Consider the following 20,015-nt stretch of genomic DNA (forward strand, 5'->3'; position numbering starts at 1 on the left):
AATATGCCCTGTTTAATTGGGATAATTTAGTTGTTGCTCAACAATAGGAAGGGAATTGGACCAAATTACCTCTTAAAGTCCAATCTAGTTCCATAATATTATGAATCACGTTTTCTAGAGAATACTTAAGAAAGGTCAAAAGTTTTTAAATGAAAGAGTAGATATTGTACTTCATAATAAATATTGGACTTGAATTCCAATTTTAGTATATGTGCTGCCGAAGCGAGCACTGGACTTGAATTCCAAATACTCTATATTGTTGGGTTTAGGACGGTGAATATACTAGGGATAATCCCATCCACTTCACCAGATCTTATTAAAGCTAAAAGCTTAATGTGGGACCTGATAAATGTAAATATTTAAGTAAACTTTATCCATCTACTGTTTTCTTTCTCATATCTAAAAGGTATATAGGAAAGATAACTAATTCATGGGGTTTTTTGGGGACTACATCAAGTGAAAGGGAATAATGTATATAATAAAGAGTGTGTTGCAAACCAAATGTACAATTCTAAGGTTATTCTTAATTGGGTTTGTTTTTTTCATGTTAAGCTTACTAAAATTAAGATCTACAAGTATTGATAAGAAAATAAATTAGAATAAAATATTAACATTATATTAAATTTGTTATCAAGCATAATCAGTGTCAATTGGCATACAAGATTATGGGGGAAAAAAATCCCAACTTGATCATGGAGAGAAATGAGCTCAGTTCTTGCCAGACCTTTTGGTCTACCCTCAGATATATCCTTTAATTACCTTCACCACTCCCCCTATTCCAACCTTTTGTCAAAATTTAGGTTTATAAACTATTTTATTTTCAAATCGCTGGCTAAAATATAATCATATAGAGATTTTCTTTTTATTTCCTGCTTCTGTATGTTTTTAAAAAGAAAGGCACTAGTATAGTAGGAATAGCACTTTGTTTTGCTAATAGAAGTGGGCATCGACTTTGCTTTAATTCTTTAAATTCAACTCACTAATAATGTAATTGCAATGTTTTTTGCTATAATGAAAGCATGTAATGATAAAACAGATCGTTTTTACCAAACTTTGATTTCTGTTTTAGATTGTGTGCTACTGGTTATAAGTATGCCAGATGCTTTTAATACCTTAGTTATAGAAAATTAAAACAAATCAGTAAGAAAAACTAAATTACAATAGATAAATGGGCAAAGGACTTGAACTAATAATTCATAAACACACACAAAGAAATACCAAATGGCTATTAAACATTAAAAAAATCTAATAATCAGACATGAGACTTAAAATAATTAGATATCATTTATTGTCTATCAAATTAGTAATGATTTTTAAAACATGAATACCCAATGCTGGAGAAAGTGTAGTGAAACAGGTCCTCTAAAACACAGCTGAGGAGTGTAAAATGTTACAATATTTTGGAAAGCCCTTTGGCAATATGTATTGAAAGCCTTAAAAATGTTCATAGGAATATTATACTATTTAATTGGTATAATATTCCTATCTTTAAAATAAAATTTTAAAAAATAATTCACATACTTTTTTTTTTTCATTTAAGTGGTAAATTTGAAACAAAGGAATAACTGACAATTAGTACATCTTTAGTTTGTCTCTTGGTGTAACCCAGAGTAAGGGCTCCCCGCCTTCCTGTTATTGGGAATAATTATGAAAAGGCTATGCTTTGGCTTCAAGACATGGATCTAGAGGTCAGATTTATTCATACTAATTCTCTCAGATTCAGAGTTAAAATCAACAGTTTATGGGATTAGTAGTAGACTCTAAATAATTACTTTTTAGTAATTATGAACAAATTAGATTTAAATTCATATTTAGGCTAAATAAATATGTAAAATTAGATCAATAAACCTTTTTTTTAAAAATAAAAGTCCACAGTGATGCCTGCCTTATATTTCTACTTCTTACATAACAACATTATAAATATACCTTGCTGAGAATTATTTCTGGAGCCAAATATTCTGGAGTGCCACATAATGTCCAAGTTCTGCCTTTAACTCTTTTGGCAAACCCAAAGTCTGTGACCTATAAAAGACAAAAACACTTGTGATCATTTATTATTGATCATTTATTATTTCATAATAAAATAAATGTATTAACTATACCTAAGCTGAAAGTTAAAAATCAGGGTTAAAAGTAACACCATGAAAAAAAATTAAGTCAATGTAATTGAGACTAATCCATGAAGGTCACTATTTAGCGAACAGAGGTTAAAGCAACCCACGCTGGAGAACCTTTCCCTGACTCAAAGAAAGAACAAATGAACCAAAAAACTAGTTTTAATAAGAATGAAGCAGTGCTAGGAGTGTTCCTTAAGTCCAGCATTGTCCTCTGCCCTTAATTACATCATCAGAAGTATAAAATCATCATAGGGAGAATCTTAAAAACTGTATAAAAAGGAATGCTTCCACTCTATTGATAGTAGAAATGGAAAGAAAACACTGCCACCAGTCCAGCAGTGGTAGCTGGAGCTCCTTTGGCAACTGCACTGTAGCGTTAAAAGCATGGACTCTCGGGACAGGCTGGTCAGGCTGGTGGGGTTCAAATTATGACTCAACCTGTGTGACCTTGCTGTGCCTTAGTTTCATTAACCTTAAAGAGCATTTACATTTCATAGCTTTATCAGAATTAAAAGAGGATACATGTAAAACACTGAGAATAATGCTTGGCACTAAATGAGTACTCACAAACTTAGCTATTATTTCTTTACGCAGGAGCCTGTGCTCAGTTCACAAATACAGACTATGGGAGATATAAACAGGTTCTGTCTTTGATGGAACTTTTGGTTCTCTGTAATAACAACAGAATTGTGAGCTCAATTTAAGTTATTAGGAAGAACTGTCTCCCTCAAAGAAAAAAAATCCAATATTGGTAGTTGTTGTTAAATACATACAACTTTTTACCTACTGTTTTCTCAAATACATTATATATAATGTGTTCAAGTCATACCTGGATATAACCTTGGTGGTCAATTAAGAGATTTTCAGGTTTTAGATCTCTGTAGATGAGGTCTAGTGAATGGAGGTACTCAAATGTTAGCACTATCTGAGCTGCATAGAACCGTGCATGGGGTTCACTACAAAGAAACAAAACATTGATTTATGGGTTAACATATAGTAATTAGTAGATATACAAAAAAAATAAAATGAGGTGGAGGCATTTTCGGAGCAAAAAATATATATTTTTTCTTTTAAACATATGTAAAGAATCTTGTTAGTTTCCAAATACTTATTAAATCTATAAATCAAATTCAAATAATGCCTTGATATGCTCAGTGGGCAGCATATGTTGAAGAAAACTGTAACTCTCAGATTGTCATTGTAATTTAAATTATTACTGGCCATATTAGAAGATATTGAGAATGACTGAAAAGCACTAGTTAGATTGTCTGTCAGGGCCATTGCTGTTGTTGATAGGCTCCATTTACCCTTCTCATAAATTTCAAGTCCTTAAAGAGTTTCACTTTATAGAAATTCTGTAACTGCATTAATCTGCAGATTTATGCCATTTTACCCAGGCTGTTACTATTGCAAAAGTGATACATGCTTATTATAGAAAAAAAGCCATAAAATATTAATGAAGAATAAAGATACCAATAATCTCATTCAGAAACCAGATTCAATCCTGGTGTCTGAATTTCCAAATCTTCTACTATGCGTACTTATACAGATACCTAAACACAGGTATAATTTGTATATTTATGTAAATACACACAGTTCTGGATGCATAGATTAGATTAACTGATATTTAGATTAGGGTAATTTTGATGCCACATTCTGAGTATTACTCCAAAAGGATGTACAGATTTTCCAGTTAGAGTTTCTATTTCCTCTTCTAGTGTATACACTGAATTCTGCTAATCTTCCTGATATATTGCAGTGACTTTCAGATTTGTGTCCTCAATGAACAATCTGAACTATGAACAGAATTTCCCTCAAGATGGCTGGCATGAGTTTGATCTGGTAGCACCAGAAATAGGAATTCTAAAAAAAGACTGTATACACTGCTCCTTTTGCTTGTCACTCACTATATTTCCAAGGTCCTAGCCTGATACATACCAAGTGCTCAGCAAATATCTGTTAAATGAGTGAATATGTGAAGAAAAATACTTTTTTGTGGCAATATTTTATAATACACTTCCAGTTCCAGCCCTATCACAGCACTGTAACAAGCTATGCCAAATGTCCTATGACAAGGAATGAGAACACTGCAAAGGGAGATTGGAGGAATCATCCTGGTCACTGAAACATTAATCTCTAATTTTGGAAATGTTTGACCTCTTATTTTCTTCATACACCTGTTAATATAAGATGCACTTATCATCTTATACTTATCATCATAAACATAAGATGCACTCAGCATTTTACATTTATCTCCACATTGGTATCTGATTGGAGGTACACAAATATTACATAGATCTTTATTCAAATTGTTGAAAGGTAAGAGCAAAATATTCTATAAGGAACATTTAATGCTGAGGCAGCTTTAAGTCTAGACAGTTACTATTTAAGTAGAGACTCATAATGACTCCACTGATTCTGATTAGAGCAATGCTCAACAATAACTCAACTGTATCTCAATAAAAGTTCTACAAAAAGAAAAAACAACTCAGTCTTCCTGTTGCCTCAAGGTTTCTAAGGTGGGAATTAGCAACTTTTCAAGTGTATAAATAGTATGTGTGAAAGGTTAGAAAAGACAGTGTCTCTGTGTGAATTATGTCAGTCAATTTGCTTTCCTCTTAGTATCAAGTATTAAAGAAATAAGAGTGTGCGGAGTTGCAAAGAAAAGAAGTAATCACAGAAAATGGATAAAATATTTTTTGAAGACAGGTTTAGGTGCAGTAATTCAGTATAAAACTTTAAATTATCATAGGGCAATTTGAGGATTTGGGGCCTACCTGGACAGGGGTGTAGGAGAGGACGACACGTTAAAAAAAAATCATTAAACAGAAGTTACTCTGCATTAGCACAGAGCTTGACACATATTAGGTGCCCTATACATGTTAGGTCAATAAATGAATTTGGGTTTAGGCATCAGGTAACTAAAATAACTCACATTGGCCCATTACTGAATATGATTTCATGGTAATCTGAGTCTATCATCATCTTTTTATAAATTGAATTATCATCTTCAGTCTTGTTTGAATTCATGCTGATGTTTTAATTATGTCAATATGTAGTGTACTGAATGAAGCTGGACCTGCTCTTAATTTCAGCTTCATTCTAATAGTAACTATTAATGAACAGTAGTAGCTTACAAACTATTACACATAGGTAAAGCTAACAGAATCTACAAACTATTTTAATAACTGTGTGACTTTATTAGTAATAACCTAATGATAAGGTACAAACTCTTTTTAAATTATATACATATGTTTAAAACTCAACATGGCAACAACATTAAGGAGAATAAATTTGTGCAAAACAACTTTCATAATTTCATCACTATAATACCATGATTATCTTTTCTATATATTTCTTTCTTATCTTCATCTTTACACAAACCTCTTCCCCAGAGGTGTATTATTAATATTTATTCAGTAAATACTGGTTTAAATTCAATTAGTTTTTGCAATATCTGGAAATTCTTCAAATAATGGACCCTCACGATACCTACCAATGCTAGAATATTTACAGTGCTATTATGGTGTTTTCAGTATGGTGTGGCCTCTTATTAATGTTTCTATGTAACTCTTCAGATAGCTAAAATATTACTAAAGTAAGTGAAATAAATTTTTAACACTGACAATAACTTACATTTTTCATCTAAAACAAACACACAGCATATAAAGATTTGAGAATTTTAAAGTATCAGTTACCTGAACCTTCCAATTCTTCTTAGATGTGAAAACATTTCACCACCAGGGACATATTCCATAACCATGTATAAATTAGAATTATCCTATGAACAAATAAAAAGGATAAATCAAAATTATGAAACCTAGGTTATTTCTCATGAAAATATTTTAAGATAACACTATGTTCAATTAAAAAAAGACAAACTAAAAAATCTGATTGAGGCGCTTGAGCACAGGGCCAAAACTGTTCTGCTTCAAATAAATGAAAAGGTTAGAGCACAAATTACTAACTAAAAGAAGACAGTGAGATTGCGGCAGAAAAGGTTCAAGAGAAGAAGGTATGTGGGTGTATTCATTTATTCATTTGTACGAGTATAAGATTTGCTTAAAAAGATGTCACTATGAATTTTGATAAATTGAAATACTTGATTTTATAATACCATTTCATGAAAAATTACACAGTGTCTTTAACAATTTCCTTAAGAAGAACCAAAACCTTTTCAAACACCAAAATATTTACATAAAATATATTACATTTTGTTTATTCATATTCTCCAGATTTATCACATAGATTAGAATCCTATTATAGTTCATATTTAAAAAAAAATGAGATTGAAAATATTTGGATAGAAGTAAAATTTACCTTAAATGAATACTCCAGTCGAACAAGAAAAGGAAAATTCACCGCCTGTAATATTCTTTTCTCATTTAAAGTATGTTCTATTTGCTTCAGTTTAACAACCTGTAATTGAGAGAAAAAGATATATTTAATGCAATTGAACAAAATTTAAAGGTTGCTATAACTTAAAAAAAAGTTTTCCATATCATAATGAACTTGGATAAGCAAAATTGCTAGCTTAGATATGGATAAGAATAATAACTACCAACTAGGCTTATCAGATTCAAATGGAAAATCTAACAGAGGTTTAAACTTGGTCTTCAGAAGGTCAACTATAATTTTCAGTCAAGAAGCAAGAGCTAAGAAGAAAGGGACTCATAATAAATTACTTAAAAAATTAATATGTGAAAATACTTAGGTCCTAATGACTTATGGTCTACTGGCACAAATTACTGTAGTAAGTAGGTATTGATTTTAAATCTTGAGAAGATAAGCAAGGAAATTAAAGATTGAGGAAAAGTCAATAATTAGAAAACAGTGGATAAAAATGAACAATCTGTTAATTTCATAATACCCAAATAAATACAAGAACAAATCCTAAAACTTTAATTTGCACAGCCACAAAATATTGACAAATATGACTTTGTCTTTAGAGCAAATAGGTCATTTAGGATTATTCAAGCTTCCACTGGACTGTCTAATCAATCAGGTACACAGCAGGTAAAGCAACTTGACTTCATGAAGACTGTGATTCTATTCCATGTGTGATTCCATTCTGAATTTAAGAAAAAGGGTGACCTTAGGGAAACATAAATTGTCTTATATATGTGTAAATGATTAGGAGGTGGCGTTTTTTCTTAATAGAGGCTTACTGTCAGTGTAGGGTAGTCACAGAACTCAAGAAGTTGAACATGAATAAGAAAGGTAATCAAAGACACCATCTACTATTAGGATATAAAATTACAGTACACAAATAATCCTGAGTAAAGAATAATTGACTAAGAGTCAGAAGACCTGTATTCTAATCTAGACCTTCTACTCAACCAGCTTTGTGACATTGGAAAGGTTATTTCAACTCGTTGAACCTCAGCTATTTTTTTACCTGAAAATATAAAGTGGTTGAATTACTATGGTCCATATTCTAACTAGTTGCAGAACCAATTAGTCCATACTTATCACAGTAAATTATATATTAGCTGGAGAATTATTGTTGCTTTGTGTTTACTTTTTATTAATAGACTACTTTTTTTAAAGCAGTTTGAGGTTCACAGCAGAACTGAACACAAAGTACAAAGATTTCCCATATACCTCCTGCCTCCACACAGGCATGGGCTCCCCCATTATCAACATTCTCCACCAGAGTGGACATTTGTTACAATCAATGAACCTACATTGACCCATCATTATCACCCATTAATTTCATTAGGGTTCACTCGTGGTGTTGTACTTTCTATGGGTTTGAACAAATGTGTAATGACACGTACCCACCATTATAATATACAGAGTAGTTTCACTGCCCTAAAAGTCCTCTGTGCCCCATCTATTCGTCTCTCCTTCCCCATCAACAACAGGCAACTGCTGATATTTTTACTGTCTCCATTGTTTTGCCTTTTCCATAATGGAATCACATAGTATGTAGCATTTTCAGATTGATTTCTTTCACTTAGTAATATGCATTTAAGTTTCTTCCATGTCTTTTCATGGCTTGATAGATCATTTTTTTTTTAGTACAAAATAATATTCCATATTCTGGATATACCAGTGTTTACTTTTATGTATTATGATATACTGGGCTTTTAGTTAGGCATAGACAATGTGTTACCTTGTGAAATAAGTAATAAAAACTGCAACAGAGAGGCTTTCTGCATCACAGTCTTACTCCAACTGTGTGTGTGTGTGGCAGGGGCACAATAATTAAAATGAATCTAAGATATATGACCTGGCAAAGCAAATAATGTTAGTTAATTTTTTAAATTAACTAATTACATTCTAATTTACTTTGAAATGTGCATATCTACTACATATGAGGCACAATAATAAGTGTGATAGATATAAGGACAAGAAAATATCTGCCTTCATCCTCCATAAAATCTATTTGCAAGTATAATGCATAAATACAAGAATAGCAATTTATGAATAACTGCCAAATGAGAGTTATGATGTTATAATCATTCAGAGGAGAAAATGTTTACCATAATCTTTCTGAGTCCCAGATTCTTCACCTATAAAATGCTGATTGTAATAATACCGACTGTGAAAGTCACTGTATAGCATAATACATGTCAAGTGATTAACAGTGCTTGGCACAAAGTAAAAACTAAATAAATATCAATTGTTATTATAATCTGTTAAAAAAGGTGAGCTGGGTCTTAAAGATGGATAGATAACAAAGGTTAGGAAGATACAGAGTAGTACAGTCAGGGTTAATATCCAGAACAATTATTACCTGAAGGGGGAAAATATAGAAAGATAAGTCTTCTATACTTACCAGAAAAAAATTATTAGAGATGTAATGTACAACAGGATAAATATAACTAACACTGCTGTATGCTACATATGAAGGCTGCTGAGAGTAAATCCTATGAGTTCTCACCACAGGGAAATATTTTGTTTTCTTTCTTTTATTTTGCATCTATGAGATGATGGATATTCACTAAACGTATTATGGTAATCATTTGATGATGTTATTATATAAATCAAATCATTACTTATACAGTGCTGTATGTCAATTATATATCAATAAAACTGGAAGAAAAAAAAGGTAAGTTTGATTGCTAATTCCATTTGGTAATAGCTGAGAACAATGCTTCTCAAAATTTGGTAATGAAGTATACCAAAATGGCAAAGAAAAATTAACAAGCACTGCTGGGAATATAGTCCATGTTTCATTTTCAAAATTTAAATATAATTTATATTTACTTCTTAATATTTATGTTAATTTAAATGCATATATTTAAAAGCATTTATAAATACTTATCAGCTGATTTTTTTTTTAAGCAAACACTTGAGAAGATATTAATATGGAAGATAGGCTATATATTATCACATACTACCCTGGTACCACTCAGCAGAGCACCAAATACTCCTGTGAGTCAAGTTTCAATCAGAGAAGTAGAGAATAGAGGACATGTAAGGTAACAGTGTGAAAGAACACTGTAGTGGAATTTGGAAGAAAACTACAAAGTGTTTGAAAGTAGGCTGCAGAGTTCTGGGTTGATTTAGTAAACATCAGGAAGCTCTTTGAGTAAGTGATATGATTTGATATCGTAAGAAAACTTCACTTGCAATCAGGATGGTGAAATAGTGCGGGGGGGTTGTGGGGTTGTGAAAATTAATCAAGATGCTATTGTGAAAACCCAGTTAACATTAGTGAGAGACCAAACTATGTGGTGGTAGAATCTTGGGGATAACAAATACATTTCAAAGGAAAAATTAAACAAGGAGTGGAGGCATAGAAATCAGATAAAGCCTGGTTAAATTCCTAGTTCATCTTACTAGCTGTTTGACTTTGGAGAAATTACTTAAATAGACTACAGGCTTAAAAGTGAAATTAATATCACACAAAGTTGTTGGGAAGATTCACTGATATAATAAATATAAAGTACCTAGCAATGCTAGGCACACAGTATTGAATAAGGAAACGTGATTTCCTTGATTTCTGCACTGAAATTCTTTCCCATGCCCTATACACTAAGATAGAAGACTTGGTGTACGACTTAAGAGTTAACTGAAATATTTGTGGCTTTATTAACAGAAATGTTATTATGGAGTGTTATTTTATTACTTATCTTTAGCAAATTACAGTAAACTTGGAAAAAATTCAGAACATTGCCATAGTAGAAATGACTTGCAATGGCAGCTATTCTTCCGGGAAATGCTCTTTCATCAAGATTTAGTCAATGAGGTAACCTTCTCAGTAACTTACTTAAACAAGTCACTATCTTACCAACAAGGAATTTGAAACTTCCCAAAATACTTCGAAGCATAAAAATGGTATATTTTGTAATCCTTTTAATATTTTATGACTAAAGTACATTCTATTAACATCTTAAGAAACAAAATATTAGGGACTATACAGATAACATTTTAATAATACATCTGATAAAAAACAAATAAATTTGATATAGTATCATGTCATCTGCCAACAGTTGTACTTTTTCCTTTCCAATTTGGGTTCGTTTTATTTCTTTTTATTGTCTGTTTGCCATGGCTAGGATTTTCAATACTACACTGAATAAAAGTGGAGAGAGTGGGTATCCCTATCTCATTCCTGATCATAGAGGAAATGCTTTCAGTTCATGAGGGAGTGTGAATGTTAGCTGTAGGCTTGTCATTTTTGGCCTTTATTACATTGAGGTATGTTCCTTCTATACGTACCTTGTTGAAAGTTTTTGTCATAAACAGACATTTATGTCAAAAGCTTTTCCTGCATCTATAGAGAAGATCATATGATTTTCATTCTTCAATTTGTTAATGTGGTGTATTACATTGATTAATTTGTGGATATTGAACCATCCTTGCATCCCAAGGATAAATCCCATTTGATCATAGTGTATAATACTTTTAATATATTGAATTCAGCATTCTAATATTTTGTTGAGGTTTTTGCATCTGTGTTCATCAGTTACAATGGCCTACAGATTTTTTTTTAATGGTGTCTTTTTTTGGTTTTGGTTTCAGGGTGATGTTGGCCTCATTCAATGAGATCACAAGCATTCCTTCTTCTGCAATTTTCTGGAATAGTTTGAGAAAGATAGATGAAAACTCTTCTTTAAATGTTTGGTAGAATTCACCTATGAAGTCATTTCGTCCTGAACTTTTGTATGTTGGTTTTTTTTTTTTAATTATTGATTCAATTTAATTATTGGTAATTGGTCTGTTCATACTTTCAATTTCTTCATGATTCAGTCTTGAGAGAGTATATTTTTTCTAGGAATGTATCCATTTCTTCTAGTTTGTCCATTTTATTGGTATATAATTGTTTGTAGTAATCTCTTATGATTCTTTGTATTTCTGTGGTGTCAGTTGTAACTTCTCCTTTTTCATTTCTGATTTTATTTATTTGGGCCCTTTCTCTTTTTTACTTGTTGAGTCTCGTTAAAGGTTGTTATTAATTTTGTTTACCTTTTAAAAAACCAGCTCTTAGTTTCATTGATGTCTTCTATTGTTTTTTCAGTCTCTATTTCATTTACTTCTGTTCTGATCTTTATGATTTCTTTTCTTCTACTAATTTTGTCTTTTGTTTATTCTTCTTTTTCTAGTTCCTTTCACTGTAAGATTAGATTGTTTGAGATTTTTCTTGTGTCCTGAGGGAGGTTTGTATCACTATAAACTTCCTTCTTAGAAATGCTTCTACTGTGTCCCACAGATTTTGGATCACTGTGTTTCATTTTCATTTGTCGCCAGGTATTTTCTGATTTCTGCCTTGATTTCTTCAGTGACCCAATGGTTTCTTAGTAGCACATGGTTTAGCTTTCAAGTGTTTGTGTTTTTTGCACTTTATTTTGTAGTTGATTTCTAGTCTCATATAATTGTAGTTGGAAAAGATGCTTGATATGATTTCAATATTCTTAAATTTACTGAGACTTGTTTTGTAGCCTAGTATTGATCTATCCTGGAGAATTTCTGTGTGCACTTGAAAAGAATATGTATTCTGATGCTTTGGGATGGAATTTTCTATATACAGCTATTAAATTCACCTAGTATAATGTGTCAGTTAAGGACACTATTTCTTTATTGATTTTCTATCTCAATCTGTCCATTGATGTAAGTGGGATATTAAAGTCCCCTATTATTAATATGTTACTATCAATTTCTTCCTTTATATTTGTTAATATCTGCTATATATATTAGCTGCTCCCATGGTGGGTGCATATATATTTATAATTATTACTTCTTGTTGGTGACCCCTTTATCATTATGTAATGTCCTTCTCTGTCTCTTATTACAGTCTTTGTTTTACAGTCTATTTTGTCTGATATAAATATTGCTACCCCAGCTTTCTTTTCATTTCCATTTACATGAAATATCTTTTTACATCCTCTCACTTTCAGTCCATGTGTGTCTTTAGATTTGAAGTGAAGGCAACATATATATGGGTCTTGTTTTTTTTATCCATTCAGCCACTCTTTCTTTGGATTGGAGTATTTAGTCTGTTTACACATAAAGTAATTATTGATAGGTATGTACTTATTGCCATTTGGGTAAATGTTTTCAGGGGTGTGTGTGTGGGGGGGCTTTGTTGTTCCTTTCTTCTTTTGCTCTCTTCCCTTGTGATTTGATGTCTATCTTTAGTGTTCTCTTTGGATTCCTTTCTCTTTTTTTGTGTGTGTATCTATTATAGATTTTTTGTTTGTGGATACCAGGAGGTTTATACATAACAACCTATACATATATGTGGTTATTTAAGATGATGATCCCTTAAGTTTGAATGTATTCTAACAACCTCGCATTTTTACTTTCCCTCTGCCAAACATTTAATGTTTTTAGATGCCACAAAAAACCTATTAGAACATATAAATGATTAGTTCAGTAAGGTTTCAGGACACAAAATTAATATACAGAAATCTTTTGTGTTTTAATACACTAACAACAAACTATCAGAAAGAGAAATTAAAACAATCCCACTTAAACTGCATCAAAAAGAATAAAACACCTAGAAATAAATCTAACTAAGGAGGTAAAAACCTGTACTCAGAAAACTAAAACACATTGAGGAAATAATTTAAAGATGACACAAACAAATGGGAAGATACACCGTGCTCATGGACTGGAAGTCTTAACATTGTTAAAATAGCCATACTACCCATGGCAATCTACAGATTCAACGCAATCTCTATCAAAATACCAAAGGCATTTCCCACAAAACTAGAACAAATAATTTTAAAATTTATATGTAAACACGACCCTGAAGAGCCAAAACAATCTTGAGAAAGAAGAACAAAGCGCCAGGTATCACGCTTCTTGATTTCAAAGTATACTACAAAGCTACAGTAATCAAAACAGTATGGTACTGTTATAAAAATAGACACATAGATCAATGAAACAAAATAGAAAGCCCAGAGATAAATTCATGCTTATATGGTCAATTAATCTACAACAAACACAGCAAGAATATACAATGGAGAAAAGACAGTCTCTTCAATAAATCATGTTGGGAAAATCGAACAGCTACATGCAAAAGTCAAACTCTACTATTTTCTCACACCATGTACAAAAATAAACTGAGAATGTATTAAAGCTGTAAATGTGAGACCTGAAAGAACAGAACTGCTAGAAGAAAACATAGCCAGTATGCTCTTTGACACTTACCTTAGCAATATTTTTTTGGATGTGTCTCCTCAAACAAAGGAAACAAAAACAAAAGTAAACAAATGGGACTATATCAAACTAAAAAGTTTCTGCATGTGAAGGAAACTATGAACAAAACAAAAAGGCAGCCAACTGAATGGGGAAGATATCTGCAAACAATGTATCTGATAAAGGGTTAATATCAAAATATACAAAAAACTCATACAATTTAACATCAAAAAATAACCCAATTGAGAAATGGGCAGAGGATCTAAACAGACATTTTTCCAAAGATGACATACAGATTGTCAACAGGAACATGAAAAAAATGTTCAACATCACTAATTATCAGGGAAATGCAAATTAAAACCACAATAAAATATCACTGAATGCCTGTTAGAATGGCTGGTATCAAAAAGACACAAATAACAAGTGTTGGCAAGGATGTGGAGAAAATGGAACACTCACGCACTGTTGGTGGGAATGTAAACTGGTACGGTCACTATAGAAAACAGTACGGAGGTTCCTCAAAAAATTAACAGTAGAACTAGCATATGATCCAGCAATTCCACTTCTGGGTATTTTCCCAAAGAACTCAAAAAGATATATGCACCCCTCTGTTCCCTGCAGTGTTATTTACAATTGCCAAGATGTGGAAGCATCCTAAGTGTCCATTAACAGATGGACTGATAAAGAAGATGGAAAATAAAATGGAATATACCCAGCCATAAAAAGGAAGGAAATCTTGCCATTTGTGACAACACAGATGGACTTAGAGGGTATGAGGCTATTATGCTCAGTAAAATAAGTCAGACAGACAAAAATACCATATGATTTCTCTTATAAATAGAATCTGAAAAACAAATGAACAAATATAACAAAATAGAAACAGACTCATAGATACAGAGAACTCACAGAGAAGGGAGTGTGGGGGGATGAGTGACATAGATAAAGGAGATTAAGAGATACAAACTTTAAAAGTTTACAAAATAAATGAGTCACAGGTATAAAATACAGCATAGGGAATATAGTCAATAATATTGTGATAACTTTGTGTAGTGACAGAGGGCAACTAGACTTATTGTGGTGATCAGTTTGTAATATATAGAAATATCAAATCATGTTGTACACCTGTAACTAACATAGTATTGTAGGTCTATTATGCTTCAAACAAATAAATAATTTGAAACATTTTGTTGTTGTGCTAGCAATAAAAGTATACCAGTCACTTACCCTCTTTGAGATCCAATTACCTCATCTAGATAATTAGGGTAAGAACTAGTTGATCTCTAAGAGCTCCATGCTTGGATTGTACAAATCGGTAGCATAGAGTTCAATGATGAGTTGAAGCCTGGATAAGAGTACACAGGGAAAGGGTATGGAACAAGAAAACAGGAAGAGTGGACAGTCCAGAGATTGAGATTAGCAATCTTTAAAGAGCAGGCAGAAGGAAAAAAAGTAGAACAAAACAGGAAAAGGCACATGAAAAAGAAGAGCCCAGAGAGGAAATAATATAATCAGGAGCATGGGGTTCCAGAAGTCCAGGGACAAGGAGGTTTCAAGGAAGTAGTACAGTCATAGGCTCTAAAGAAGTCACATAAGATGAGCAAAAAGAGTCCACTGTACTTGGTGATTAAGTCACTGGATTGGTGACCCGTGGTTGTGCCATTTCAGTAGAGTAGCAAGAAGCAGAAGATAAACAAAGAGGCAGCTAAATTGTTGTGGGTTGAAGAATTAAAAGGAAGTGAGTTAGTGGATAGAGTGATCAAACTATTTTTTCAAGAAGCATGGTTAGAAAAGATACGTGAAAAAGGGCAGTAGACAAAGATGCACAAATGTGTGTATGGGTATATTTAATTTTAGAAAGACTTAAGCCATTACTCCTTTTCATGTTGGAGGTTAGTTTTCTTTTTTTGTTTTAAAGTAGAGGTTGGACTGAAACCTCAGAACAGTCTAATGCTGTGCTGTCCAATGTGATGTCCACTACCCACATGTGGTTATTTAACACTCAAAATGTGACTAACTTGAATGGAGATATACTGTAAGTGTAAAATGAACATCAGATTTTCAAAACTTGGTATGAAACAAAGAATATGAAACATCTCAGTAATTTTTATATTAATTACATGTGGCAATGATAGTATTTTAGATACCTTGGGCTAAAGATCTATTAATTAAGATTAATTTCAACATTTTTTACTTTTTTTAAATGTAGTTACTCCAAAACTTATAATGACATATGTGCCTGACATTACATTTTTATTGGATAGCACTAGTCTACCCACCACCTGTAACCCTGATTACTAGTTCAGTACTGTTTCCTCCACATTTTCCTAACTATATCCCAGTAAGCCAAAATGTCATTCTTGGGTACATAATATCTGTAAGATAACAAATCAAGATTTGCCATTTTTCTTTTACTTTTCCTCAATCATGATTACTAGGAAAACAGAAGCTTAACATTTAAAGAATGAATAATTCAGACACCTGATTAATTAGACAACACCAATATATGATAAATACTTAAAATTTATTTTTAATTAATTTCTTTCAGCTATAACTGACATATTATTAGTTTGAGGTATACAATATAATGAGTTGATATTTGTTACAGTATGCAGGTTTTCAAGTTTTTCCCTGCTTTAACTTACATTTTAAATTAAACAACTCAATCATGTTAAACAATAGGGCTTTAACTGTCAATTAAAATAAGTCATAAAATAAAATCACTAAATTTCTGTTACCTCAATCTAAGGATCAAGTAATTGGTTCCTGCATTTTTCCACAAGGTAGAATGTAATAGAGATGCCTGTTCTTTACATATAGAATACAATATTTTGTTAGCAAACTTATATATACCTATCATGTAAAAATAATTATTGAAATAATAACATATCCCCATACACTAAAATTATTAACTATGTGTGTCATATAGTCACAATAAATGGGAATGCAAATTAAATGCAACAATAAAATTATCTGGAGGTGTCAATGGTAAGTCATTCTATTGCATGTGTAATAATCTAGCTGATAAAACTGAAGTTTACTCTTCAGGTAAATAACAATGAATACACTAGTATCATTTTTTTTTTTTTAGATTCCACATATATGTAATACCATGTGATATTTATCTTTCTCTGTCTGACTTACTTCACTTAGTATGATAATCTCTAGGTCCATTCATGCTACTACAAATGGCATTATTTCATTCTTTTTTATGGTTGAGTAATATTCTATTGTGTATATATACACTATATCTTTATCCATTCATCTGTTGATGGACATTTAGGTTGCTTCCATGTATTGACTACTGTAAATAGTGCTGTTATGAACATCGGGGTGCATGTTTCTTTTCAAATTATGGTTTTCTCCAGATATATGCCCAGGAGTAGGATTTCAGGATCCTATGAAAGCTCTATTTTTAGTTTTTTTAAGGAACCTCCATACTGTTCTCCATAGTGGCTGCACCAATTTACATTCTCACCAACAGTGTAGGAGGGTTCCTTTTACTTCACATCCTCTCCAGCATTTACTATTTGTAGACTTTTTGATTATGGTCATTCTCACCAGTGGGAGGTGATACCTCATTGTAGTTTTGATTTGCATTTCTCTAATATGTAATTAGCAATACTGAGCATCTTTTCACATGCCTATTGGCCATGTGTATGTCTTCTTTGGAGAAACGTCTATTTACATCTTTCACCCATTTTTTGACTGGGTTGTTTGTTTTTTGATATTGAGCTGTATAAGCTGTTTGAATATTTTGGAAATTAATCCCTTGTCAGGTACATCGTAATATTTTCTACCATTCTGTAGGTTGTCTTTGCATTTTGTTTACGGTGCATTTGCTATGCAAAAGTTTCAAAGTTTAAATAGGTCCCATTTATTTATTTTTGTTTTTATTTCCATTACTCTAAGAGATGGAGCCAAAAAATATTGCTGGGATTTACATCAAAGAGTGTTCTGCCTATGTTCTGCCTAGAGATTATCATACTAAGTGATGTAGACAAGACAGAGAAAGGCAAATATATGATGTCATTTATATGTGCAACCTAAAAAAAATGTTATAAATGAATTTATTTATAAAACAGAAATAGACTCACAGACATAGAAAGCAAACTTATAGTTACCAAAAGGGAAAGGGGGGTAGGGGAAGGAGGGATAAATTGGGAGTTTGGGATTAAAATATACACACTACTGTATATAAAATAGATAACCAACAAGAACCTGTATAGCAGAAGGAACTATACTCAATATCTTATAATAACCTATAATGGAAAAGAATCTAAAAAAAAATATATATATATGTATATAACTGAATCACTTTGCTGTACACCTAACACAACATTGTAAATCAACTCTTATTTCAATTTATAATTTAAAAATTTTTTTTTTAATTCCAAAACAAACAATGAATACACTAACCTTCTGCTTATCTAAGATCTTCATGGCATAATACTGTTCAGTGGCTTTATGTTTCACCAACATGACTCTTCCAAATGAACCTGTTCCAAGGGTTTTTTTCCTTTCAAAATCCTCCAGCCCGGCATTATTCTACATATATATATGAAAAAATAAACTTTAAAATTAGAAATTTTCATAAGAAGACTATGATAACTGTAATAGATTTAATGAGGTATTATCAGAATAGATAATTCATAACTATTCACTTAAAAATAATACAAAGAGACTACTGAAATTCCAGGTTATTGGTTCTATTTTTCCTTTGAATAAGAAACGATCTAATATTTGAGAAGAAATTACATAGCAAAACAAAGTATAATAGTAATGTGAGGAAATAAGATCCTCAGTTGAAATATGAAAGATCATATTCTAATGTGAATTCATAGTACTGGACTTCTAATAAATTAGCTCCATATTTTAATAATTACAAATTGACTAGAAGTATGCAATCACAGAAGCCACACAGTCTTAGTGCACTTGCAAATAATTGTAGTGAATAGATAAGCTGAGGGTCAGAGTTCTTTCACTAGAGTTACCTTTGAAGAAAGCACTGTCTTCCTTCATTTCTTTCCTTACATGAACTAGATAATAACAGCATGAGAAATCCTAATGGTTTTCTCTCACTGATGTGATAATAACCCAGTATTACCTAAAAAAGTAACAATAAGGTAAAAAGAGTTCCTCACTCCCACAAAGATAACCAAAAGTCAGAGTCCCAGAACAATAATCAGTCTCTTTTTCTCCTTGAATAGATGCTTTGTTACAAGCAAATATCTTTGCTTGGCTTTGACTATAGCACAGAAGCAAAGAATTAGAGGCATCAATCTATTGAATTTGTTGCTGCCACAACAAAATGAAAATTACTAGGAACAAACTATGTGCTAAATAGCACCAAACAGTAACTGCTGACCAATTTGTTTAATAGGTTTTCATTATAAACATCTTCATGAAAATCCCGGAAAAAATATTTCCAAGGGCCAGTCTGTGTAATACATGCTATGCTTCAGAAAAATGTGATGCAATATGGTTCTTTTATAAGTGAGGAATTTGGATTGCTACTGGAATTCACTGTAGTTGGACTTAATCTTTTGCAAATCAAACCTGGCTTTCAGAGACACAGCATAGTTTCTTAAATAATTAAGGAGAAAGCAAGTAACTCTAAGTTTTTATTTATAAAACTTGTTTTCATTCCTATTTCTAATAATTTTAAATTGCCATGAGATTCTGTATCAATACAGAAAGAAAAAGTCCTTATAATTCTGATTGAATTAACTATTTAATTTTATGGATTAATATTCAATTTTGGTTTTATCATCAACAATGGATTTAACTGTTTAATGAAGTTCCCAACTAAATAATGAAAATAAACATCATTAATAGACAACAGAACATCTCTTTCCGCTAGTCATTGCTTTTCACACAAATACGCCATCTTCCTCACCTCCCTTAATCTTTCTTGTTAGATAATACCTAACTTCTTGTAATCATTAGAGTGACTACATTTTAAATTATAGCTCATGCTCTAAATCTTGGTAATGATGGCATCTTCATAAAATGTAACATTTTATTTAGAATTAAATATTTTCTAGTGAAAAAATACTTGAAAAGGATTTTTATGCTAGGAAAAAAGTTTTCAAAATTTAACCTATTATTAAAGGTCATTAATTATTTAGAAAAATAGATTCAAAAAGAGTTTTGGGCAAGTATAGACGGCTCTTTTTATACAGTTTTTAGATCTTAGTTAAGATTTAAAGTACTTAAATTATACAAGAACTTAACCCATCAAAACATTTATGAAAGGATCCTTGTGTACTTGGTATGTTGTCAATAGCCCAGTATTTGTGATTA

General features: G+C 31.7%; 1 protein-coding gene across 2 annotated transcripts in view; it reads right to left on the reverse strand.

Annotated features, from left to right (window-relative positions):
• PRKACB (protein kinase cAMP-activated catalytic subunit beta) overlaps positions 1 to 20,015 on the reverse strand; it is a 128,160-nt gene that overhangs the window by 22,371 nt on the left and 85,774 nt on the right. For both annotated transcript variants that reach the window (XM_057714922.1, XM_057714929.1), the window contains exons 3-7: positions 18,129 to 18,257; positions 6,438 to 6,536; positions 5,816 to 5,898; positions 2,947 to 3,073; positions 1,927 to 2,022 (exon numbers count right to left, since the gene is read on the reverse strand). In XM_057714922.1, the coding sequence (XP_057570905.1) occupies positions 1,927 to 2,022; positions 2,947 to 3,073; positions 5,816 to 5,898; positions 6,438 to 6,536; positions 18,129 to 18,257 (534 nt within the window). The remainder of the gene's footprint in view (positions 1 to 1,926; positions 2,023 to 2,946; positions 3,074 to 5,815; positions 5,899 to 6,437; positions 6,537 to 18,128; positions 18,258 to 20,015) is intronic.

This window comes from Hippopotamus amphibius, chromosome 1 (genome assembly GCF_030028045.1).
Source record: "Hippopotamus amphibius kiboko isolate mHipAmp2 chromosome 1, mHipAmp2.hap2, whole genome shotgun sequence".
NCBI lineage: Eukaryota > Metazoa > Chordata > Mammalia > Artiodactyla > Hippopotamidae > Hippopotamus > Hippopotamus amphibius.